The 15,627-nt window shown below is 39.0% G+C and overlaps 1 protein-coding gene and 2 long non-coding RNA genes across 5 annotated transcripts; 1 reads left to right on the top strand and 2 right to left on the bottom strand.

Annotated features, from left to right (window-relative positions):
* On the bottom strand, window positions 4,202-6,572 carry LOC109829941. The gene is made up of 2 exons (XR_002244163.1): window positions 6,491-6,572; window positions 4,202-4,480 (listed from the first exon to the last, which is right to left on the bottom strand). It is a non-coding gene; the product is annotated as an uncharacterized LOC109829941 (long non-coding RNA).
* On the top strand, window positions 10,149-15,379 carry LOC109829938 (putative respiratory burst oxidase homolog protein H). Of its 2 annotated transcripts, none has more exons than XM_020397039.1 (15): window positions 10,149-10,878; window positions 11,795-11,957; window positions 12,036-12,084; window positions 12,184-12,297; window positions 12,400-12,822; window positions 13,193-13,579; window positions 13,661-13,756; window positions 13,855-13,970; window positions 14,051-14,153; window positions 14,248-14,336; window positions 14,427-14,592; window positions 14,679-14,801; window positions 14,888-15,016; window positions 15,091-15,169; window positions 15,241-15,379. In XM_020397039.1, the coding sequence occupies exons 1-15, from the start codon at window positions 10,512-10,514 to the stop codon at window positions 15,348-15,350; spliced, it is 2,514 nt and encodes an 837-aa protein (XP_020252628.1). In that variant the 5' UTR covers window positions 10,149-10,511; the 3' UTR covers window positions 15,351-15,379. The 2 variants fall into 2 exon arrangements, with proteins under 2 accessions (XP_020252628.1, XP_020252627.1); XM_020397038.1 differs by having other exon boundaries at window positions 10,150-10,878; window positions 14,673-14,801.
* Window positions 10,808-14,881, bottom strand: LOC109829940. Of its 2 annotated transcripts, none has more exons than XR_002244162.1 (4): window positions 14,806-14,881; window positions 13,933-14,140; window positions 11,496-11,597; window positions 10,808-10,930 (listed from the first exon to the last, which is right to left on the bottom strand). It is a non-coding gene; the product is annotated as an uncharacterized LOC109829940 (long non-coding RNA). The 2 variants fall into 2 exon arrangements; XR_002244161.1 differs by lacking the exon at window positions 14,806-14,881 and adding an exon at window positions 14,390-14,478.

Genomic DNA, 15,627 nt, shown 5'->3' with positions numbered 1-15,627 from the left:
GCTTTTGACTTCGCCAGGTTGTGGCCCATAGCTCCTGTTTAAAGTATTTTATTTCCTCCTTTTTACCATTCTTTTTACTTTTTCACGATAGAAGAAACCCTAGAAAAATGAAATGACTCGCGCAATTTTGACTGTGTGTGATCCAGTGAGTTTAGTGATCTACGTGAAGACTCATAAAGGAGACAAAATGCTTGAAATCAATGGTTAGAGAGGACCTTTGTTTTTCAAATAAAATGTTGGACAAATTTTCAAAACAAACTCTTTTGCAAATTTATTCCCAAAAACAACCCATTTCTCTCTTATTTCACCATGTCGGTTTTTACAAAAAAAGTTCTGAAACTTCACGGGAGTTCAACTCCTATGAAGTTTCACAGTTCAATAAATTTGTTTTTGAACTAAGAAACTTCACGGGAATTCAACTCCCGTGAAGTTTAGCAGCTTAATTAAAAGCTGCTAAGTTTCGAAACTTAACCGACCTGGTTTCAGCGTTGAGGCTGAAACCAGGTCGGTTTTTACAAATAAAAATTAAAGGGGTCGTTTTTTGGGAATAAAATTGCAAAATGGATTGTTTTGAAAATTTGTCCGGAAAATGTTAGAGAGGCTATACATATATGAATTACCTTTTACGATAAATGTCTAAGCGTGATACTTTGCAAGTTTATATTACAGGTTGACAATATTTACATGAATAAACCTCAAAGATTTAACTAATAGTGGAAACATAATCAACTTTAGTGCCTTTATCACGTCATATACATGCTCAAAATTGATTTGTTAACTTTTTTTCCCCCTTTTTTGATAACGGGGGGTCTCCTACGCCCCAGGGGGAGCCGTCACACCATCAATAAGACTCGACCCTTTTAAGAAAAGAGTTTTGCTATTTGGCTTGCGGGGGCCCGCCGCGAGCCAACGTCGCGTGAGGAGGAGGGGGCAGGCGAGTGGGCCCACAAAGCTGTGGGGCCACTCGCCCTGCCGCCCTCCTCCTCACGCGAGTGCGGCTCGGTCGGCCCCCGGCGAGGCCAAAAAGCATTTCCGTTTAAGAAAACCCCCGGAAATTGGACCACATCTCATATTCATCCCAATTCCAAGAAAACCAATAAGGTTATTCAAACATGGGACTATTCAGCAGAGAGCAAACGCATCCAGCCATCTTGCCAAACACCGAAGGGTGCTTATTAACATTTTTAGCATCCGAAACTTTTAGTATGCAACTTGCATATGTTTGCCCGAATCAGTTCTCATATATCTCTTATCCTCCAGAAATTTAATACAAGCTTGTTGCTCAACTCACAGGATAAAAAAAAGGTAAAAAGGTAATGCTTGGTATTTATTTTCACATGCGTCACATAAAATTCATGGGTAATTACCTCCAATTGTTACAGAGCTCCAGGGGAGTTTACTACATGTACGAAAAGTTTCAACAACAGCAATGAACTATAAATCTGAAACAAGGCACAAAAACGTCCATACTCGTTACGAAGAAATTTATACTTTTCTAGTGATGTCCCAAATACCATAACCCTGTAGTTTTGTTAATTTACCATGCTCATGAAGACCCTTAAGAATTAGGTGTATTAGTTTCTACACGACAATTCCTTGATCTTTCGTTGAGGAATTATGGGTTATGAAGCCAAGTTTATGTTGGAAAAATATCAAATAAAATTATAGGATGTAAAATAAACCCGAAATAAAATAACAAGAAAGTCTGGTCTGATCGGGAGCAGTCGTGTAAACACTTCCCTAGAAGATTGAAGACCCACATATCGTCCTGGCGCAGATGATCCTCTCTCCCCTAACGGTAAAAACCCCCAGAAGCGGCTGACCTTTGTACTCGGGCGAGAGAACAGAGTTCCAGCTCAGACGAATAAACGTTGCCCCAAAAATAACACCAACATATGAACGAAAATAATATGCAGAGGAGAGAAGGGGAAGAAGAGAGAATTGTTTCTGTATATTTTTTCCGAAAGTGAATAAGTGGTGTATATATAGGGTTGAGAAAGCCATTACAACTCCTACAATAATACGGTAACGTTAGTCATAAATTTTCGTAACGTTCCCCATAATGTATAGTCATTACGCACGTTTTAATCGTATTCATAACACTATTTTATGTGGGACTATTCATGACTTTTCTCCAACAAAATATCCAACAATTTACACAACCATTCATCCGTTACTATACTCATTGATTCAAGTTCAACTTCATACCACAAAATTTTCCTTCACTTCAAACATTATAAATCAATTACGTCGAGTATTACCACACATCCGTAGCTAAAGCTTCCACACATCTCCTACTCATGGCACCCAAAATCAACATTCAACTCCAAATTCAATGCCAAAATACAACCGGTATCAGATTCGCTCACAAAAATATGATGAAGTTCTCACTGGAGTCTAACTAGTTTTTAAATTAAAGGAATTTTTTCTGTGATTATGTTGTAGTTTTTATAGTAAAATAATGCAAGTTAAAGAAGATGCATTTGATTTTTAACAAACTTATATTTTTTTTAAATTAAGTTTGATTTATATTTTTTTTTTTTATCTGTCAGCGAAAAAGAACAGTTTCTTTCCCCCTTTTGTTCCTGGTGAACCATAAGAAATGGAGATTGAAATTTTAAACGAACACAACAAATTAACTTAACATCAACATAAAATTAGAGAGTATGGATCGAGTATTATTATAATCTCATTGGTTAATTTGGTTTAATCTGTTTATATTCGTTTTTTTAGAATTTATGTCTTTTTTTCTCGAAAGGTAAGGAAAAATACAGGGGGTTAAGCTAACCCCCTTAGAGGGATTAAAATAAGTGAACCCCTCAAAATGAATGGTTTACTAATACTCCTATTTAGAAGGATTAAGAGTTAACCCTTCCAATTATAAAAAAAATAGTCAAAATCATTGTTGTTCCTAGACACTAAAACTGATCACAATGACTAAAATAAAACTTATTTAACGGGTTAATAATTTAGTCCTTCATATTATCGAATGGGCTAAATACATTAATCTTTCTTTTTAACCCCTCTTCCTTAACACTTTGCCAAACAGGGACTGAGAGTTCAGGTTTGTTGGCACAGAAATTCCCCTGTGACATGTAACTCTATGACGTGGGGAAATATATTCACATTGTGTTCACATTTTATAGCGATACATTGGTAAATTATTCACCGCCGTAAAACTTTATAACAATTTCCGTTTTAAAACCATCATACAAGCCCAGTGACGAAGCCAGGTGAGGCTTGCCCTGGGCAACTGCCCAGGGCAAGGAATTGTGCTTTTACAAGGTAGGAGTGGTCTCGTAGGCAGGTCCTAAGATAGGCAGATTAAAATACACAACAATTACACGAAGAAACCTCAAATATTTAATAGATAGCAGAAACAAAACCAATACATACTTAAAAATTGCTAGAGGAAAACTTGGTTATGGGACTCCTACGCCTAAGGGAGAGGTCGACATCGAGCCCTCCCACAACTAGGAGGGCTCGACCCTTTCAAGAAAGCCCACGATAATTGTGTCGCGTCTAATATCCGTTCCAGAATTGTGTCCCAAATTCAAGACAGCCAACATATTTGAACCTAGGACCATTGCCCAGGGAATAAATCCATCCAACCATCGTAGCCTGGCACACCCCTAGTAACTTTTAGCATGCGACTATGATTATTTTAGCATGCAACTTTTATATGTTTAGGGGTGTTTAGTTGCACAATTTTATATAAAAGTTTTCTCAAAATGTCTGACAATGACAATTCTGTAATTAAAATTTTTTTTTAGATTTTCGTAAACTGTGTTTGGTTCAAAAAAAATTTACAAAAATATTTTCTATAAATTATAAAAAGTACTAAAATTTACAGAAATCAATTTCCTCTCAAATTGGGCGAAAATCCCCTAGAAATCTAACACCACATTGACATTTTTCTACAAATTTAAGGGGTGTTTGGTTCAACTTCTACAAATTATAGGAAATCAGGTTATTTTCTATAAAGTTACGAGTCAATTTCTTGTTTTGAACCAAACAAGCAAAGTAAAAAAAAAACAAGAAAATTGATACTTTTGACTTCTCAAAACTTTTCCTATAATTTTTTTTTAAAATACAAGGAAATCATATTTTGGGTGGAAAACATTTCCTATCATTTGTAGAAATTGAACCAAAGACCTCCTTGGCCTGAAAAATAGTTCCCGTACCTCTTATCCTCCGGAAATTTAATACTAGCTTGTCGCTCAACTCACATAAAAAAAAAGTTAATAATGGGTATCTATTTTCACATACGTCACATAAAATTCATGGGTAGCAACCTTCAATTGCTACATATACAGCTCCAGGGTAAATGCATATGGGCTGCAAGCATAGTAAGTGCCTCATGAAACCACCAGCAGCAAACTATACATCTCAAAAAGGAACAAAAATGTCTAAACTCAGTTATTCCGCTTTGAATTAGGTGGATACAGTTGGTTTTTGTGTCTGATATCAAACCTGCAACCTACAATCAGAACGGAAACGCGATGTAAATATGTAACCTATATAACTTTAGGTAAAGGATAAGACTAGAGACGAAATTAAATCAAAAAATTGAATGCACACTCCTAGTCCCTAGAGATGATCTTTACCCGTATGGGTTTGACCAACCTCAAAGATGTGAAGCTCCACATTTTTATTTCCCACTTGAATGCACTGTGATAAAAAAGAAAACATTTCAAATATAGTATGTGTACTCATACATACAGAGGGAAAATATGGGGTTATTCCGTACTCATATTTGAGGCCTAAGAGGTGAAGTACTGTCGCACAACTTGTAATATTTCCAAAATGTAAAATCACCTCGCAATTCTAAGCTTGGATCAGGGGTCGAGGAAAAATAAGCACATTTTGCTTGCTGACTTCTTGGTTAATTCCCGAGATGTACTCAAAAGATATCCAAAGGAGAGAACAACTGCAGCTATGGATGTAACGAGGCAAACTAGTTACTATCGTTTTTAGCGGTCACAGTTATGCTGTTACAATGATTTCTATGTGAAATTCAATATTTGTAAGTTTACAGATATTAAATAGAGTTTCATATGAGATATGGACAATTATCCTAATACTCAGCTCGCCCCTTAATCTTGCAGCACAGTTCTTTCTAGTCAAACAGCTAACCTTCATCACAATGATGAGTCGCTTTTTACAGTCTATGAGCATTTAACTTTGCAGGGTAAAGCGTATTTCATTTCTTTCGTAATACTAGTCTGGTCAGCCATTTTCTAGTAGGCCGATAGCTGCCTTAAGTTAGACGTGTCTGCCCTGTACAGGATCCAAATGCACTTCAAAACACTAACTGGGACACGGCATCCTCTACATTAGGAAATATCCTTATTCTTTATTTGATACTACTAATTGAACCATGAAAGGTTCCATCTGAAACATTCTGCAAGGCATTTTACTCTTACGTTGTCTAATCGTTACAGGAGAGTTGGAGAACCAATAAGCCACCAAGAAGTTTGGCTAATGATCAAATTTTCCAACAGTGGATACCCGTCCCTCTTGACATTAAAAAGAAAAATAATACAACACGATGCAGGCGGGTGGACACAAGATGCATCAGAAATAGCATCCTACTAAATGAGATAAAATCTGAGCGGCGTTATAATTTCTCCATGAAATCATGTCACGCCAGACCTATGCCGCATCACTTTGTATGACTAAGAACTTGTCGTGCATTGGTGTGATCATGTCCATCTTGGTGGTGTATAAGTGCCTCGTATGACATATAATTAGATAGCTTAAGAGAAATTTCGTGATATCTTGTTTAACCTCATTCGGAACTTTGAAATAACCTAACCAAATCAATCAGTCTCTAAGTTTGAAGATCACAAAGTATAGGCTACTTTTGTTGTGAACCTTGTGATGTCCCAAATCCCCTCCCTCTTTATGTGCGTGTATTCCATTCTATAACAGGTTTTCCTTAAATTCGTATATTTGTTAAGTGCTGAATAATTAGGGCTATATCAATCTATACACAAGGATGCATAGCCTTTTTTTTTAAACTATTAGGAATCAAGAACCCAGATTACACAACCAACCATCCATTACCATATTCATACGTTCAAGCTCTACTACATATCAAAACATTTCCTTGCCTCGAAGAAACATAAAGGACAAATTATATCAAGATCAAGCACATTCTTTACTAAAATTGCTCACACATATCCTTCACAAAACGCACAAAAACAATATACCAAAATGATGACCGATATCATAATTCGCTCGCAAAATCAGTTCAGCTCCGCCTCACCAATCCCACGCTCAACAGCATGCTAGTTCGTACACGAGAAAATCAATTGGATTTTCCTTTGAACAACAGGGGATCAACCACCCAGCTCACCGTGCTCACACACTAAGATTTTACCACGCATAACAACATTTTCTTCATGCGAATACGAACAAACACTAGGAATCAATTTATCAAGCAAATGCGCGTGTAACGGGCTGCGAACAAGAGAAGTATACTCACAAAGCCGGTTCATTTCCGCTCCATCAGGCCTTGGATCAGCCTCCAGCCACCTCCCCCTCAACCCTCCACCCTCTCAGCCCTCACCTCGGCCTCCACCTCCTCAAACCACATCCCCTCCCCTCCCTCTCCTCCACTCGCAAACCGCCTCGCGACCGCCATCACGAACAGACCGCAATCGTACCCGTTCCTCTGCTGCGGCGTCCTCCCCTCACAACCCGCCTCCCTCCGTCCTCCCCCGACCAAACCCTTCACCGCCGAGACAGCCCTCCTCGCGCACGGCGCGTTCAGCCCACCGAGGCTGTCGTGATGCACGAACGAATTCGACGGCCGGTCGTAGGCCAACAAGCTCCAGTGGACCCGCCCCCGCGGGCCCGGGGTCTGGTGTCGTTGACGGGAACAGGATTAGGGTTTTGGACGGGAGTCGAGAGCGGAGAGGATGCCCGGCGTCACTGACGTGAGAGACGAGGTAGGAGAGAGAGGGGGGATGAGGAGGGTCGAGGAGGAGAGAGAGAGAGAGAGTGGGTGAAGAAGAAGGCGAGATGATCGGTCGTTGATGAAGTTTGGGCGCGCGAGAGTGGCGAGGTCGGATCCGCGGAGACCTCGTCGTGGGAGCTGCTACGGATTTGCGTCGTCGTCGTCTTCGCCGCCGCCGCCGGAGATCGCCGGCGCCATTAGAGATGAGGGTGGATTTTATTTTTATTTTTTGTGGGGGGTCGGAAAGCTTTATGGGCCTTTTGGTGGGTTTAACGTTTTGGGCCTTGTATCGAGATCGGCCGATTAGGCAAATGTTTTATCAATCCTAGCCGTTGGATTTGTTTTCGCTCGTACTTGAGTTCGACGGGTGAGATTTTTCCTACGTCAGCGATCCCTGTAGGAGAGGAACAGCCAATTGCGGTTCAGGTTTTTCTTCTATTTAAAGCTGTGGCTACGCAGCTTATATTTACTCCGGAAAAATACCTCATGGATCCGAAAATGGGACAGATAGAACGGGATAGGTGAGTTATCCCTCTCTGATTGTATAATACGCTAGGGGTGAGGATGCATGGGCCAACTTATTTTAGTTCCTCCAAGCAATTTTCCCTTATGTTTATATTATGGTCTATTCAAAGTTAAAATGTTACAATTTCTTTTAAAGTAAATGTTTATATTTGACTTGGTTTGATACTTATGTTATGTAGATTGGGAATGTGTATTTGATTATATAACCCAAGCTGGTAAGGAGTCGAAGCACTTAATGAATCAGTGGATGGAGTATAGAGATTTAACATGTGCATGCAACATATCATCAAGACAAACCATTTGTACCAAAAAAAAGATTAAATATGTTTGGTCAACGCAGAAACGCGATCTCATGAAGAAAAAAATACTAAGATTGTACGATGAGCAATAGCAACTAATTTAAAAACTTAAACTACTTAATAGTGTGAAATCTAATCGACGTTTTTTTTTCAAATTGTTTTGAACCAAGCTCTCTTAAATCTAAATATAATCTTCATTACTCAGTTAATTATTTTATTTTATTTTATTGTATCTTCTGATTGGTGCATTTTGAAACGTAGAACAACCGTCAACTTTAGAGGTGTCTTATAAAATCTTTCCTCAACTATTTTAATTTGAGAAATTCCCCTTAGTTTCGGGATGATGTACATAACCCTCTTCAATTTCAAATTTTTTTATTAATACCCCCAACTATTTGAGATGAAGAGGAGGAGTTTTTTTTTTTTTTTTTTTTTGGTTTTATTTTAAGGGTTTTGGATATTTGTTTGGGCTTCTTCTGGTCATATTATTGGGGCCTAACATTTGGACTGGGCTGTGGGCATCTGGATTTAATTGGGATTACATGGCATCGGGAAATATATCAACACGTTGGATTTTTTGGATTCCATGGTGATATCACTTTAGGCCCGGGTAATCTGAGCTCCGGGCTACACACAATTTAGCTCGTATAATTGTTAAGAGTGAATTTAAGCAACATTGAATTCGTCGATGATGATCGAGCTTCTTTCTGTATTATCCAACAACTGTATTGTAATAATTTGAAATAAATTACATGTTCGATGTTAGATAAATTTGTTGAACTTCTAGAACAAAATTGATTAGCTATTTCAAGAAATCCGTCTTAGAATTTTTTACTGTGCTCGTTTCAATGATAATGTTGGTTAATGGTTATGTATGCACATTCTTACCATATATGTATTTTATTTGGAAATTGAGTTGTATCTCATTGTAATAGTAAGGATGATGACGAGGAGAAATTAATATTGGGGAATGATAATGAAAAACAAGTACGGGGGTTAAGATTTTAGTTTAATTTTTATTCTCGTTCCTCTTTTCTGACCTTTTAAATGGAACTTTCAAACAAAAGTAAACCAAAATTTCTCTTCCCCTTCTCTTCTCTACCCTCCATCCAAACAAAGGTAATCTGTGGTCTCATACATCTTTGCCCTTAGCTAGCAATTCTCTTTTATTTCCTTTTTAAAAAAATAAATGGAAAAATAACTTATCCTGTAATCCATCTAGTCTTAATTTGTGCCCAACTGCAAATTGTTATGTTCAATTAAGAACACGAACCAAGTCAATATACTTTAATCATGTGCTTGGAGAATCCTGCCATGTGTTTGGGTTGTCACCTAATTCCCAAAGCCCATAGCGATCACAAAATTTATCTAGAAAAAAGGGAAAAAAACAAAAAAACAAGAGAAAAAAATTAAAATGTTTTGTCAACTCAATAATGATTTTTAGTAGGTGAAGGGGGTGGGAATCCTCGAACCAAAACGTGCCTCAGTCATTTGGGCGGGGGGGGCGGGCGGCGGATATATAATGGAGACACTATATAATTAACTAATCCCCCCTAACTTATGTGGGAAAAACATTGATTATATCCTTGTTGTTTCTGTGAAATATTTACATGGACTAACATTGCTTTATCAAATATGATGAAGCAAGTTTCTTTCCATTCCTCTCAATCAAACTCACAAACAAGATATTATATTTTTACTTATTACGATTTCACTCCCAAACAAGATATTATATTTTCAATATTATTTCTTACCTTTCCATCCCGCATTTTATCTTTCCTTTTTTGATACGTGTCAGCTTACGAGTCATTTCTGCTTTATAATTTTTTTTTCCAAAGTCATAATTAGTTTGATTTCTTTCTATATTCACTGGTGCTTCCATTAAAAAATAATAATCATGATTAGTACTTGAACTTTTCATTCACAAGTTCCAGTTTTGTTATTAATTCCAAAACAGCCTCATTAACTTCCTTTTCCTTGTCTCAATTTAGAGCATTAAGAGTGCTGCTACAGGGACCCAAAATATAGGACCAATGGAGAGGACAGGTGAGGTGTCCCCTCCCTATTGCATAATGAGTTGGCCATGCCAACTCATTATGTAATAGGAAGGGGACACATCACCTGTCCTGGCCAACTCATTATGCAATAGGAAGGGGACACATCACTTGTCCCCTCCATTGGTCCCATATTTTGGGTCCTTAAATCATTTTCCATATCTAAATCTCCTAGGGATTTCAAACTAAATTTAATTTATCCCTCGATTAATCAAGAGCGCTGCTACAGGGACCATTGGAGGGGACAGGTGACATATCACCCTCCTATTGCATAATGAGTTGGCATGACCAGCTCATTACGTAATAGGGAGGAGACACATCAAATGTCCCCTCACTTAGTCCCATATTTTGGGCCCTTAAGGCATTTTTCATTTTCTAATCCTAAAACTATTGTTTTTAGGAAATGTGCGCCTATATCCTACCTAATCCAAACCACCTACGTACTTAAAAAATATATATCTCTAAAGCATTTGTCCACTGAAACATATAACTCATCCAACCAAAAATTTTGAACAAAGCCCACCCCCATCTTCTACGGCTACCACCTTTTTCAACCCCTCACCCCCTACATTTGATCCTCCTTCCTGCTCCCCACATCACCATGACAACACCTCCAACAAATCTATAAACGCCGACCAAACTTCTCCACCCCCAAAAAAACAACACAAAATGGGATCGGAGCACGAATACGACGACGTCCCCCTGACGAATTCAAGAGACCCGGACCTCGAAAGCAACAGAATCCATCAATCGGGTTCAGATCCGTCTGCATTCTCAATAGGAAGACCACCACGGCCACCAAGGGGTAGCTCCTCCCGCAGCTTCGCGAGGATACTGACATCAGGGTCATCGAAGACGTCGGTGAAGGCGAGGATGAAGAGGACGGTTTCGAGCGCGCAAGGCGGTATCCAAGGGCTGAGGTTCCTCGACAAGGCTGGAGGGAGGGAAGGAGATGGGTGGAGAGCCGTGGAGAAGAGGTTCGATCAGTGCGCGATTGAAGGGAGGCTTCAAAAGGATGACTTCGGCCATTGCATCGGTGAGTTTTGCTCCTTCTGGTTCTCTTCGTGCATGATTGTATAGTATATACCCTGAAGAATGAGACAAACAACATTAGTCACTCAAAAAAAATTTGAGAGACGATAAATCACTGGAAGTTTGCGGGGTGGAGAAACAAATTGTGATTGGTTTATTTCTAGGAAACAACTAAACACACAACACCGACAACGATAACGAATCATTCATCGCAAATTTTAGGGTCGGATACATAAATCCTATCCTGCCGCGAGGCCAGTCATTACCGTGTCCTTGCTAACCAAGTTCTCTTAGAATTCCTTTCTCCGTCTCCATGGCAGCCACGCATGCTTAAGCAATTACGATTTGATGGTACGGATTATGTTAGAGGAGAATAATAACAGATGCGCCAGAGCCAGCTAGGTATGGATCCGTGAATGATAAAAAACCAATCATGACCATATTTTAAGCACGCATCAATGTTGTGTGAGCTGGTTCTAGAGTGTTGGCCGATGAAAAGAGGTTATGTAAAGGGAAAGCAAAGAATCTTGGTAAGCATTGAATTAATCTAAAATGCTTGAATCAAGCACATCAGTAGGACAAGCATAAGAAAGAAATTAAAGTACAAAAAAGAAAACGCACCAGTAGGTACACAACATCAGGAAGAAGGGGTTCGTCATACCGCACAACTTCAGAGCCACATGAAATCGCGATGCGGACTTCGTATCCATGATGTTTATCGCCCTACATCAATGAACAATATCTACATCATGCCATGCTCACAAAATAATCGGCACTATAAACCTGTATATAACACATGCATCCAGTGGTTTCTGTGGTGATTGAATGCAATTGAATCTGATCAGATTAGCCAAGGAAGCCTTGCAACTAAGAATCAAATTTACTTGTATTCTCAATTTTCTGTTCTGCTTTCTTTTAAGGTATGGCGGAGTCAAAGGAGTTTGCAGCAGAGCTCTTTGAGGCACTGGCAAGGCGACGGGGACTGGCATCAGATTATGATATAACAAAAGAAGAGCTGAAGGAGTTTTGGGAAGAAATGACAGACCAAAACTTTGATTCTCGGCTTCAAATATTCTTTGACATGTAACTATTTCTCTGACTCTCTCTCTTTGATATGGCTCGATAACATGATCGTTAAAGGTTTTCCATGGTTTTATGTAGGTGTGACAAGAATGGTGATGGTATTCTTAGCGAAGATGAAGTCAAACAGGTTTGTGATCTTGGACTCGTCTTAGTCCAACACATGAAATTTCTTCATCTGATTTTAGACCCGAAGAGACTTGGTACAAATTGGTTTCATAATACGCAGGTGATCATTCTGAGTGCCTCAGCAAACAAGCTTGGGAAGCTGAAGGGCAATGCAGCAACCTACGCGTCCCTCATTATGGAGGAGCTTGACCCGGATAATAAAGGCTATATTGAGGTATCTTGAATTCTATTTGCTATCGACGGGCCAAGGTCGATTTTGTAATAAGGGTACAAAATAAAGAAAAATGCACTAACTACCTGAAAGCTTCTCTTCTAGCTCTGGCAACTAGAGAGCTTGCTTCAAGGGATGGTGCGCTCTGAGGGAAATGAAAAGAAAGCAACAACTCATGCAACGAGTCTCGCAAAAACTATGATACCAAAGAAATACAGAAACCCAATCAGCAGATTTACCGCCAAGGCTTCAGATTTGATTCTAGAGAACTGGAAGAGAATATGGTTTCTTGCTCTATGGTCGGTATTGAATATATCTCTATTTGTATGGAAATTTAATCAGTACAAGAGGAGATCGGCATTTGAAGTGATGGGTTATTGTGTATGCATAGCAAAGGGAGCCGCAGAGACCCTGAAACTAAACATGGCACTTGTACTCCTTCCTGTTTGCCGAAATACACTAACAAGTCTCAGATCAACTGCTCTCGGCTCATTCATCCCGTTTGATGACAACATCAACTTCCATAAGGTGATTCTGCCCCCCAAATAATTTTGGGTCTTTGGCACTTAGCCCCCCCAAAGGTCTGAAACTATCACAAAACCCCAAATAAGTTTGGGAGTTCCAAAAACCCCTCAAAATGTTTTGATTTTTTTTCATTTTATCCGTAACGACTACTTTATGATGTTTATGCGATACTCTTTGTTTTAGACTTGAAATATGGGCTCACGCCATTAAGGAGGTTGAGTGAAAAAGTCGAAAAACTTTTTGGGGTTATTTCGGATTCCCGACTCTTGTTGGCGGTTCAATGAAATTTGCCCAAATTCAGCCTTTCTGCCTACATTTCACCATAAAAGACCTGCGATGACCATTTTTCTTTCCGTATATCACATATGTGCAGGTTATTGCGGCGGGAATAACCGGTGCTGCTCTCGTTCACACAGCTTCTCACATAGCGTGCGATTTCCCTAGATTAATTTCATGCCCAGAAACCAAATTCATGAATGCACTAGGGCCCAACTTCCACCACAAACAGCCAACATGGCCATTTCTTTTGTCCAGCACCGCTGGGTTTACAGGCATTATTATGATTATCATAATGGCCTTTTGCTTCACACTAGCAACGCATTCCTTCAGGAGGAATGTCATCAAGTTGCCATCACCCCTGCACCACTTAGCTGGGTTCAATGCATTTTGGTATGCTCACCACTTGCTAATACTCGTTTATGTGCTCCTGGTTTGCCATGGCTACTTCATATTTCTCACCAGAGAATGGTACAAGAAGACGGTAAGTCCGAGCATCCTCTCTTTGCAGTTGAAGATATGAAGTACATAAGATTAACTGGGAAGTTCTATGATATTTCTACAGACATGGATGTACCTTGCAGTTCCGGTAACCTTCTATGCCTGCGAGAGACTGACTAGAAAAGTACGAGAGAATAGTTATCATGCGACCGTCATTAAGGTGAGGAATTCTTCATTTGGATTTGCATTACTCAGTAAAAGATGGGATTTATTCTTGTGAATTAACACCCAACACCTCTCAATGTGCAAAAAAAACAGGCATCAATATATCCAGGTAATGTCCTTTCGATACAAATGAAAAAACCATCAGGTTTCAAGTATAGAAGTGGGATGTACCTTTTTGTCAAATGCCCAGATGTATCCAACTTTGAATGGTATTAACTTGGCCAGATCATAGTTAAACTTTCCGTGTCATAATATACGTTCGTAAGCCTACTAGTTTGATCTTCATCAGGCACCCATTTTCCATCACTTCAGCACCAGGGGACGACTACTTAAGCGTGCATATCAGGACTTTAGGCGACTGGACAACAGCACTTAGAACCTTATTTGGCAAGGTGAAATAAAAATTTAGTACGTTCTGCACTTAAAATCACAAATTCAAAAACAAAACAAAAGAACTAATGACAGTAGATTTTTCGGTCTCCACAGGTTTGTCAGTCTCAGGTTACTTCTAAGAAGGCCAATCTAGTTAGGCTTGAGACCACAGTAATAGCAGATGCCATGCTAGAACAGACAAGGTGATTTAAATATATAGACCCGTAATTCTTCGTGAATATCTGAAAATACTCACTTTCTTGGAGTAATCAGTTTTTTTTTTTTTTTTGCAGATTTCCAAAAATCCTGATTGATGGGCCTTATGGTGCACCAGCTCAAAATTACAAAAAGTATGACATTCTGCTACTAATAGGGCTCGGGATTGGTGCAACTCCATTTATCAGCATATTGAAGGATCTCCTGAACAATATAAAGTCCAATGAACAAGTTAGTGAAAATGTAAGTATTGAAGGTACTGGAACGCTAACACCTGATAAAGGGGTAAACACCGTTCAACGGAATTAATAATCTTTTGGCAGATGCAGGAAGGAAACGGTTTCAAAGGAAAAGGTCCAGGAAGAGCTTACTTCTATTGGGTGACAAGGGAACAAGGGTCTTTTGAATGGTTCAAAGGAGTTATGAATGACGTTGCAGAAAGTGATCATAACGTACCTGAAAATATCTTGCTGCTTCCACAATGCTTTATTTCAATCAATAATAATAAGTCCGCTGACGAGATGCATGACTGTTGCAGAATGTTATAGAAATGCACAACTATTTGACCAGCGTGTATGAAGAAGGTGATGCAAGATCTGCGCTCATTGCCATGGTTCAATCACTACAGCATGCCAAAAATGGGGTTGATATAGTCTCAGGAAGCCAGGTAATTAACCTCTTATTGTGATATCCAACATATGGCACATTAAACTGTACTTTATTTGCTTCAATTGATAACAGATTCGGACACACTTTGCAAGACCAAATTGGCGAAAAGTATTTAGTCAACTGGCTGATGCCCACAAATACTCTCGCATAGGTATGCAGCCTCAAATGAATTGGTTCCTGCTGTAGACTTACTTGACTAATTGCTGACTAATCGACTTGCAGGTGTTTTCTACTGTGGATCACCTGCTCTCACAAAAACATTGCGGGATCTTTCGCTAGAGTTCAGCCATAATACATCCACCCGGTTTCATTTTCACAAGGAAAACTTTTAATATAGTGTTGAGTGACTGTTGATAAACAGCATATACATGTACAGAGAAAGAAGGAAAACAAAAGAGAATGTTATTTATTTTCATAGAAAATTTTGCTATAAATTTTATGTAACTAATTTAACATATGATGAGACACCTATAAAGAAAAATTCGATAAAACTAAAATATTATATTTTATGCTGAGAAGCAAGAGTTTTCTAAGATGAAAAGCAATATGTTCAGCTAAAGAGTTTTCCCTCTGCTTTTCAGCGTTAGCAATCTTACAACTTTTTTTCTG

This window comes from Asparagus officinalis, chromosome 2, assembly GCF_001876935.1.
Source record: "Asparagus officinalis chromosome 2, Aspof.V1, whole genome shotgun sequence".
In the NCBI taxonomy this organism is placed as follows: domain Eukaryota; kingdom Viridiplantae; phylum Streptophyta; class Magnoliopsida; order Asparagales; family Asparagaceae; genus Asparagus; species Asparagus officinalis.
This window is presented reverse-complemented; position numbering and strand designations above follow the sequence as displayed.

Coding starts and splice junctions, on each gene's coding strand:
- LOC109829938 (XM_020397038.1), top strand. CDS start 10,512: ATGGGATCGGAGCACGAATACGACGACGTCCCCCTGACGAATTCAAGA. Junction 12,298..12,399: donor ATAATAAAGGCTATATTGAG/GTATCTTGAATT, acceptor CTTCTCTTCTAG/CTCTGGCAACTAGAGAGCTT. Junction 14,593..14,672: donor ATGAACAAGTTAGTGAAAAT/GTAAGTATTGAA, acceptor ATCTTTTGGCAG/ATGCAGGAAGGAAACGGTTT.